Source organism: Palaemon carinicauda, chromosome 35 (assembly GCF_036898095.1).
Source record: "Palaemon carinicauda isolate YSFRI2023 chromosome 35, ASM3689809v2, whole genome shotgun sequence".
NCBI lineage: Eukaryota > Metazoa > Arthropoda > Malacostraca > Decapoda > Palaemonidae > Palaemon > Palaemon carinicauda.
In genome coordinates this window covers 32,936,140-32,946,635 of record NC_090759.1, presented here as the reverse complement: position 1 = coordinate 32,946,635, position 10,496 = coordinate 32,936,140, and the positions used below count along the sequence as shown (strand labels likewise).

Genomic DNA, 10,496 nt, shown 5'->3' with positions numbered 1-10,496 from the left:
AAAATTAGAAATGTAAAGCTAAGGTGAATATGTCTGGTTTCAATTCCAGTCTCATCGGAATGGATACTCATCAGAACGTCACCCAAGCAAGCCCAACCGCTAACCCCCCTTTTGGTGCTCAACCACAGCAGCGGCCTGCCCAGTAAACAGATTAAACTTACGGTCCAGAGGTGGGATCGATCTGTTGCCATATGAAAGTTAGGAGAACGCGTTACCACTGTACTAGCCTCCTGGCTAGTGCATGGTAACGCATTCGTCTAGCGTACAAAACTAAAATTGCAATAATAACACATTTATATAAGAAACAGCCATACGTTAAAAAAAAAAAAAACAAGCGAATAAAAGCAAGCATGAATAGTCTACGGATTTACTCTTAAAGAGATTTTTGTGACCTTTAAAGGCGGATTCAGCAACTGGTGCGGATTCAGCTGAAATTTCCCCCACAACGCAAATGGACGTTCAGACGAAGAACCAAATGACAGTCCAGCCTCACGATGAGTAAATCTGTGGACCACCAGCCTCGGCGGTGGAGGAATTGGCTAAAACGGAGATGGTCCAACATTAACACGCTTACACGAACTTTAGCCTCGTGGACACAGGAAATAATGTTGTTGCGAAAACGATTTCACGAGCAAGTGAGAAAGCCCCGGGAGGTCAGCAAATGGGGATGGAAAAGTGGCGAAAAGGAGTTACTTGGCGGACTCGAACGTGGGTAATAAACAAGTACAAAGTAAAGGATATAAAGAAGCAAATAAGAGTCTATTTCAAGACTGGAAGGACAGGGAGAAACGATACATGAGGAAGAGCGAAATAAAGTAAAGGATATGAATAGGGAAATAAAGGCGTTGATTTCAAAACCGGAAGGACAGAGGGAAACGATAAATGAGGAGGAGCGAAATAAAGTAAAGGATATAGAGAGGCAAATAAAGGCGTCTATTCCAAGACTGGAAAGACAGAGAAACGATTAATGAGGAAGAGCGAAATAGAGTAAAGGATATAGAGAGGCAAATAAAGGCGTCTATTTCAAGACTGGAAGGACAGAGAAACGATTAATGAGGAAGAGCGAAATAAAGTAAAGGATATAAAGAGGCAAATAAAGACGTCCATTTCAAGTCTGGAAGGACACAGGAAAACGATACACGAGGGAAGAGCGAAGGAAGCAATCGAATGTATGGAAGGAGAAATACGAAATAAAGGACAAAAGGAGAGGCATGTAATAGTACTAAAGCTTCTCGCAAAGCAAAGCAGCCTGTTGCTTAACGAGCCTTTGAAAGGGAGGACGATGGCATACTTTAAAAATCAATAGGGCTCGTTCTCCTAAAAAAAAAAAAAGATGGGGGGGAGAAAAAAGGCTTTGTGACAAAGCCGGAAAAGCCCAGGTTGAAGACTGGCTTCAACCGTGTACGCAGGGCTTGAATGAGAGAGAGAGAGAGAGAGAGAGAGAGAGAGAGAGAGAGAGATAATGGCCATAATTGAAAAAAAATGAGAAATCTCAACTCCGTTTTCAACAACAAAAATCGTAGATTGGAAAAAGCTTAACGATATATTTCGATTATGAAAAATTCCGTAAAATGAACGAGTGTTAAAAATATAATGTCACAAAGTGGCAAGTCTTTGGTGTTAAAAGCTTTCTAAATTGTGTTAATGCGTTTTAACAGAAGTATCTGTACTTATCTTTCCGCAATATGATATAATTTCTTTGCCAGTGTCTAAAAGAAAAAAATAACAATGATAATTCCAACAGATCACCTTATTTGTAACAAACTTGTTTACATAATTTTTAGTTTCATGTTACACTTACACACACACACACACACACACACATATATATATATATATATATATATATATATATATATATATATAGATATATATATATATATATATATGACGGTCTATCGCTATCGCAGAAGTAACTGATTCTGTTTCTAACATATTGTACCAATTGGACCAGAAGAGGTATGAATATACGAAAGCGCTAGTCCAAAATCTTTCTGATCCGTCTTCCAGCATAGTGACAAATTATATATATATATATATATATATGTATATATATATATATATATATATGTATGTATGTGTGTATATATATATATATACAGATATATAGCTTTCAATGGGCACAAAATCGAGATAGAGACGAAATTACAGACCTTTTAAGTTTGATCGTTGAAATCAAGGCACGGCAGAACTTGATAAGATTTACTCTCTCTCTCTCTCTCTCTCTCTCTCTCTCTCTCTCACTACATGGAACAGACTACCAGCGGATGTAGTAATCATCAACACGGTGGAAGAGTTCAAGAATAAGTTAGACAAGATCATAAAAACTCTAAACATTCAAACCAAATCGCTCTACACAAGAGCAAATGGAGTCTCCACGGATGGACTAAAACGTCTTTGAGACATCTAAAATCCTTGTAACTCTCTCTCTCTCTCTCTCTCTCTCTCTCTCTCTCTCTCTCTCTCTCTCTCGTTCAAGAATTAGACAAGATCATGGAAACTCTCTAAACTTTCAAACCAAATCGCTCTACCCACGAGCAAATGAAGTCTCCACGGATGGACTAAAACGTCTTTGAGACATCTAAAATCCTTGTAACACACTCTCTCTCTCTCTCTCTCTCTCTCTCTCTCTCTCTCTCTCAGTGTGAGTGAGACCCTCATCACTATTTCCCACCAGAAATCAACCTAATATCATCATCTCTAAACTCGATACATCGGACCCAGCCTCTTTGGAGCAAACTAAACTCCCTCCCCTTTCACCCTAATCATCTCTTCCCCTCATTCACCCCCTCCCATTGAAGTGCTCCCCCATCCAAAATTCCCCTCGAGTATTCATCAGCCACACCCCCTCACCCCTTCAAGCTCCCTCGGTTCCCAACAGGTAATTTCATCTGATTCCATCTTATGCATCCAATAATACCCAATTCCAAACAGCCCCCTCACCCCTCACCCCTCCCACCCCTCTCTCTCTCTCTCTCTCTCTCTCTCTCTCTCTCTCTCTCTCTAAGAGAGGGGATAATAAAGGCTTAATATTGTTAATACTGGATTTTTTTCCCAGTAATGGAGATAAAAGGGAGATTCTACTAAATTAGAATGGCCTGGGGTTAGCCAACACACATCAGATGCTGTGGGGCTGGGAAAAGCTATAACCCAATGATGAGTTTATGACTCGGGGGTATATACGTGTTTGATATACAAAAAGCAGATGGAGATAGATATATATATATATATATATATATATATATATATATATATACTGTGTATATATATATATATATATATATATATATATATATATACATATGTATATCTATAATATATCCATATGTATATATATAATATATATATACATATATATAATATTTATTGATATACATCTATATATATAATATTTATATATATCTATCTATCTATATATATATATACAAAACAAAAAATATAGCCGTTTCTAATCTACAGTAGGACAAAGTACTCACACATATCCTTATTCATGTATAGGGTTTGGACAATTTTCATCTCCATGCTGCCACTGCGGATTAGTGAGCGTGGGAGACTTTATTCTGATCGCTTACAGCAAACCAATCTAGTATCAGTGGCCCTGACTATTTACAGTTTTGCTGATCATGGCGATACACATTCCTTTCACTATGTTAAGGTATCATCACTCAGAAAGGATATATATATATATATATATATATATATATATAAACATATATATATATATAGCTATGTTTATTAATATATATATATATATATATATATATATATATATATTTATATATATATATATATATATATATATATATATATATATATATATATACATATATATATATTATATATATACATATATATATTATATATATACATATATATATATATGTATATATATACACATATATATATATATATATATATATATATATATATATATATATATATATATAATTACAATTAAATTACAGATGAAGGATTATGTACACTGTCTAACCAATTAAAGGTAATAGATAATTTTCCATACTACCTTTTAAAATTGACTTGCAATAACACTATTATTTTGAGTTATCGTAATAATGAAACAGCAGTAAATTCATTATTAAATACCGGTATTAAGCATAACAAGGTACTCGATTAATTAAATTCGAAACATTAGGTATCAAAACATATGGTACACTTGATAACTTTTTTTTTCCTCATGATCAAAATTTCCCCATGGATAATTGATTACGTGGCAGAGTGGATTCGATATTAAATGAATTTGCAGTTTATTTGAATAAATGATATTACTGAGTTTTGTGGATAAAATTATCGCACACATTATACACACACACTATATGTAAATATATATATATATATATATATATATATATATATATATATATATATATATATATATATGTATTTATACACATACATACACATACATATATATAAACAAATATATATATGTGTGTGCCCACGCGCGCGCGTAAAAATCACAGGGAAACGTGATGCTCTGATGCAAAAGAACCACAGGGAAAACGAAAATAGGAAATATAAGATTAAGTCCATATTTCTTGTTTATATATATATATATATATATATATATATATATATATATATATATATATATATATATATATATATATATATATATAGTAATCAGTGAGGACTAATACTGAAAACAATCAGATCCAACACGTTAGTTGTGTGAATGAACAGATGGTATAATTTAAGAACCAGGTGAGAAAACAATCGAAGCGTGCAATCCACAAAAACCTTGTACCTCAGTTTACCTACACTGTGCGGTGTTCAGAAAACCACAAAATTGCCGTCTTCACTCACTCACTCACTCGCTCGAGGGCTTCTCAAAATCAGGATCACATCTTATCTACTCTTGGAAAGATCTCCTGACACTGGCGCCCTCCTGGGAAGTTCTCCTGACACTGGTGCCTTTCTGGAAAGTTCTCCCGGCACTTGCGCCCTCCTGGAGAGTCTTCCTGGCACTGATGCTCTCCTGGAGAGTTCCCCTGGCAATAGCACCCTCCTGGAAAGTTCTCCTGGCACTGATGCCCTCCTGGAGAGTCCCCCTGGCAATAGCGCCCTCCTGGAAAGTTCTCCTGGCAATAGCGCCCTCCTGGAGAGTTCCCCGGGCAATAGCGCCCTCCTGGAAAGTTCTCCTGGCACTGGCGCCCTCCTGGAGAGTTCCCCTGGCACTGGAGCCCTCCTGGAAAGTTCTACTGGCAAGGGCACCCTCCTGGAAAGTTCTCCTGGCACTTGCGCCCTCCTGGAAAGTTGTCCTGGTACTGGCGCCCTCCTGGAAAGTTGTCCTGGCAATGGCACCCTCCTGGAAAGTTCTCCTGGCACTTGCACCCTCCTGGAAAGTTCTCCTGGCACTTGCGCCCTCCCGGAAAGTTCTCCTGACACTGGCGCCCTCCTGGAAAGTTGTCCTGGCACTAGCACCCTCCTGGAAAGTTGTCCTGGCACTTGCGCCCTCCTGGAAAGTTGTCCTGGCACTTGCGCCCTCCTGGAAAGTTGTCCTGGTACTGGCGCCCTCCTGGAAAGTTGTCCTGGTACTTGCACCCTCCTGTAAAGTTCTCCTGGCACTGCCACCCTCCTGGAGAGTTCCCCTGGCAATAGCGCCCTCCTGGAAAGTTCTCCTGGCACTGCCGCCCTCCTGGAAAGTTGTCCTGACACTAGCGCCCTCCTGGAAAGTTGTCCTGACACTGGCGTCCTCCTGGGAAGTTCTCCTGGCACTGCCGCCCTCCTGGAGAGTTCACCTGGCAATAGTGCCCTCCTGGAAAGTTGTCCTGGTACTGGCGCCCTCCTGGAAAGTTCTCCTGGCACTGCTGCCCTCCTGGAGAGTTCCCCTGGCATTGCCGCCTTCCTGGAGAGTTCCCCTGGCAATAGCGCCCTCCTGGAGAGTTCCCCTGGCAATAGCGCCCTCCTGGAGAGTTCTCCTGGTACTGTGGCCCTCCTGGAAAGTTCTCCTGGCCGAAAGAGGGAAGAGCTCAACTCATTCCTTCTGATTGTTCATGTTCTTAAATTCCATATTTAATTAATGCTGGGCTAAGAATGGCAATCTCTCATTTACTTTACATTACAGACTGCTTTTCTAGTCCCATACAGCAGGGGAATCCTACTCTCTACAATCATGTCATTGCAATTGTGTTTAATAAATCCTTTGTATCTATCTCGGTGAAAGGACTTTTTTTCGCCTCTGAAAGATACATTGAATGCATGAGAACTCACGTTTGTAACACGTATCATCTATTTCGTGATTAATATTTAAAGAGAAAGCCTTCCCTTATTCTAGAATCATCGTTAATACCATATAGATAACTGTTAGTACACTAAAATATCCGTTTTATTTACCTTCTCATAAACGCTTCTCTTTTACAATAAATTTGTTATTGAGGCCTTTACTACCGTCTGCCACATTGATATATTATACAAAACGTAGAATAAATAAATATATATATACACATAAATATATATATATATATAAATTTATACATAATTTAATAAAAAAATTGAATCACGCGAAAGTAGGTATTTCTTTTAACGTTTTCTATGACAAACATATGTAAATAAATATTTCTATCCCTTGCTTTGATTTCCACATTACGTCTGTTTGTGTTTTCATATAATTACATGTAATAAAATCACTTAAATACAGTGCACGTACGTTTGTCTTGCATTCACGGAGACCTTTGACCTGTCATTACACTACATCAAACCCCAAGCTCTTAGTTAGGCTAAATTATCCCAGACAAAGGGAGCGGGGGAGTGAGTCTTAGCCCTAACATTTTCTTCGTATTTATTTATTTTTTTTTTTACTTTTTTTTTCGGATCGGTACCTTCATAGGGGTTATCCAGAGACCAACGAAGCCCCCCCGCCCCCCCCCCTTAAGAGGGGTTATACAGAGGATAACAAGGAACTCTCCTTTCAGAGGGGTTATTCAGAGGACAACACCAAACTCCCCCTTCGGAGGAGTTATCCAGAGGAGAATTACGAACTCCCCCTTCCGAGGGTTTATCCAAAGGAAACCGAACTCTCCCTTCGGAGGGGTTATCCAGAGGAGAAATACGAACTCCCCCTTCGGAGGGGTTATCCAGAAGAAAACGAACTCCCCCTTCGGAGGAGTTATCCAGAGGAGAACTACGAACTCCCCCTTCGGAGGGGTTATCCAGAAGAAAGCGAACTCCCCCTTCGGAAGGGTTAACCAGAAGAAATCGAACTCCCCCTTCGCAGGAGTTATCCAGAAGAAAACGAGCTCCCTCTTCGGAGGGTTTATCCAGAAGAAAGCGAACTCCCCCTTCGGAGGGTTTATCCAGAAGAAAGCGAACTCTCCCTTCGGAGGGGTTATCCAGAGGAAAACGAGCTCCCCCTTCGGAGGGGTTATCCAGAGGAAAACGAGCTCCCCCTTCGGAGGGGTTATCCAGAGGAAAACGAACTCCTACTTCTGAGGGGTTATCCACAGGAGAACAACGAAATCCGCCGGGGGCCATATGATACAATTACTGTGTGAGAAACGTCTCGCCTTCGCCCTTCGGTGCAAAAGGGCGTGGGCTTCGCCCTGTCCTTGTCGTTGTTAATGGCAATGATGGAGTTATTGAAAAACCGAGATGGTGCTTCCCCCCCCTCCCCCCTTGGGGTGCTTTGCGGTTAACAAACGTAATCGACAATGCAATTGTGCGACTATTTCTCTCTCTCTCTCTCTCTCTCTCTCTCTCTCTCTCTCTCTCTCTCTCTCTCTCTCTCTCTCTCTTTTTAAATATATCTTGAATTCATCTTCATTATTATTATTATTATTACTAAATTTAATATCATCATCATCATCATCATCATTATCATTATTATTATCATTATTACTTGCTAAGTTCCAACCCTAGTTGGAAAAGCAGGATGCTATAAGCCCAGGGGCTCCAACAAAACAGCCCAGTGAGGAAAGGAAACTGGGAATGATAAAATATTCTAAGAATAGCTACAACACTAAAATAAATATTTCCTATATAAACTATAAAAACTCCAACAAAACAAGCGGAAGAGAAAAAAAGACAGAATAGCGTGTTCAAATGCACCCTCAAGCAAGAGAACTCTAACCCAAGACAGTAGAAGGCCATGGTAGAGAGGATATGGCACTACCCAAGAATAGAGAACAATGGTTTGATTTTGGAGTGTCCTTCTCCTAGAAGAGCTGTTTACTATATTCTTCAGAGTAGAATACATCAATTAAATATTTGTAACTAGCTCAGAGTAATAACTTATGAAAAAATATTATTTTTTATTTTTCCAAAAGATAGGAATTTATTACATAGGTAAATCCCTATTCTTCAGAGTAGAACAGTTGTATAGGCTACATAATAAAACCACATAAAAATAAATATTTTTAACTAGCACAGAGTAATAACTTATGAAAAATTAGTATTTTCGTTTTTCCAAAAGATATGAATTCGTCAGATTGGTGATTTCCCATTTCTTAAGAGTAGAACAGTGTGTGTGTAGACTACACAAGAAAAAAAAACACAAAATAAACATTTGTAACTAGCTCAGAGTCATAACTTATGAAAAATTATCATTTTAGTCTTTCCAAAAGCTATGAATTCATCAGATTGGTAATTCCCTATTCTTCAAGATAGAACAGTGGGTGGAGGCTACAAATGCAAACACACAAAATAAATATTTGTAAATAGCTCAGAATAATAACTTATGAAAAAAAAAATATTATCAACTGTATTTCAAAAGCACTACATCTAAAACATTAAATTCTATAAAAACAAATGTGAGAAAAACAATAGTACTTACTCGAACATTAAAAATAAACATAAATGTTAAAACCTTTCCCCCAAGGATTGAAAACCACAATACAAAACACAAACTATTCCATGAGACATTAATTTCCCTCTGGTTTTACTCCAACCAGATAGAGGTTTACAAGGCGTTACAGCGGTTACAGGCGTCGAGAACTTCGCCAGAGAATCTAAAATCCTCCCGAGGGAGTTGCCCGGAGCCCCTGGGAGTCACAGCGGCCGCGAACTCTCAAGACCCCGAACGGACCTCGGGAACCCCTTGGGAATCTCACCATGACTCCAAGTTGACCCTCAACTAACCAGAGATTCGGCGTCGTTTCCCACGCCTTATCAAACCGTAGAGTGAATCTACGTGACATGGGAGTGCGGTTTAGTTCCTGTTAGATTCGGGTAACGAATGGGATCTATCAACAGGTGGTTACGTTACTGGGTGATAAAATAACATGTACAGAACCACGAGGACACGTGGTTACATCAATGTCCTTGTTGTTGTTGTTGTTGTTGTTATTATTCTATCTAGTCTCTCTTTCTCTGGTTTTGTTAAAGTTCTCATAGTTTATAAAGGAAATATCTATTCTAATGTTATTGTTCTGAATAATTCATTTTTCCTCGTTTCCTTTCCTCACTGGGATATTTTCCCTGCTGAGACCCCTGGGCTTATAACATCCTGTTTTTCCAACTAGGGTTGTAGCTTAGCAATTAATAATAATAATAATAATAATAATAAAAATAATAATAATAATAATAATAATAATAACAAGGCCCTTCCGGTCAAACGCATGATCTTGCAATCCACCATGTTCTTAATAATGATAATGAGGAGCGGGAAAAGAGGAGAAAGTTGATGATGAATAAAAAAAAAAGGAAGAGATTGAAGAGTAAAATGAAGATAATACAACACCAACCACTGTCCTTGTTGTTGTTGTTGTTGTTGTTGTTCTAGATAACCAGGCCTTTCCGGTCAGACAGTGGATGTTGCAATCCATCATGTCCTTAATAATGATAATGAGAAGCGGGAAAAGCAACAGGAGAAAGTTAATGATGGAAAAAAAAAAGATTGAAGATTAATAGAACGATGATTCAACACCAGACTAAAACGCCTTGATATGAATACAGTTTAGTCAAATTCACATTAATGAGTTGTCCGACTGCTATAACTACATGATTTAAACTCAGTATGACCTTTGACGCATAATTCATATCACAAAACGAGAAAAAAATATAGAATTATCCACTCTCCTAAAACCCGTCGATTTTATTCAGTAAGAAATTTCTCTTCGGAAAATAGCATCAAAGATCAATATATTCTAACTCGGCCTATATTTTCAATATTAGCTACTTTGGCCATATCCATAAGGCAGGCTCTCTCTCTCTCTCTCTCTCTCTCTCTCTCTCTCTCTCTCTATCTCTCTCTCTCTCTCTCCCCAAAAGTAGGTTATTTAGTAAGAAATTTCTCTTCAGAAAATAGACTCAAAGATTAAATGTATTCCAACAGTTTATATTTTCAATATCCGTTACCTTTGACATATCCATAACCCTCTCTCTCTCTCTCTCCTCTCTCTCTCTCTCTCTCTCTCTCTCTCTCTCTCGACGTCAATGACCTTAGATGTCAGAACACCTCAAATCAATCAATCAACATTCTCTCTCTCTCTCTCTCTCTCTCTCTCTCTCTCTCTCTCTCTCTCCTCTCGACGTCAATGACC

General features: G+C 38.5%; 2 protein-coding genes across 2 annotated transcripts; one reads left to right on the top strand and one right to left on the bottom strand.

Moving 5' to 3' along the window:
* The first annotated feature begins 4,693 nt into the window (after nt 1–4,693).
* Nucleotides 4,694–6,037, top strand: LOC137627213 (putative per-hexamer repeat protein 5). The gene is made up of 3 exons (XM_068358292.1): nt 4,694–4,722; nt 4,885–5,568; nt 5,665–6,037. The coding sequence occupies exons 1-3, from the start codon at nt 4,694–4,696 to the stop codon at nt 6,035–6,037; spliced, it is 1,086 nt and encodes a 361-aa protein (XP_068214393.1).
* An 851-nt stretch (nt 6,038–6,888) lies between these two features.
* Nucleotides 6,889–7,491, bottom strand: LOC137627212 (uncharacterized). The gene has a single exon (XM_068358291.1). The coding sequence runs from the start codon at nt 7,489–7,491 to the stop codon at nt 6,889–6,891; it is 603 nt and encodes a 200-aa protein (XP_068214392.1).
* Nucleotides 7,492–10,496: the final 3,005 nt, after the last annotated feature.

Bases quoted from the DNA above. Each gene is read 5' to 3' on its own strand.
- LOC137627213 (XM_068358292.1), top strand. From the start codon at position 4,694: ATGAACAGATGGTATAATTTAAGAACCAG. The intron at 4,723-4,884 runs GTGAGAAAACAA...ACTCTTGGAAAG, and splicing joins TGGTATAATTTAAGAACCAG to ATCTCCTGACACTGGCGCCC. The intron at 5,569-5,664 runs GTAAAGTTCTCC...CCTCCTGGAAAG, and splicing joins CCTGGTACTTGCACCCTCCT to TTGTCCTGACACTAGCGCCC.
- LOC137627212 (XM_068358291.1), bottom strand. From the start codon at position 7,491: ATGGCCCCCGGCGGATTTCGTTGTTCTCCTGTGGATAACCCCTCAGAA.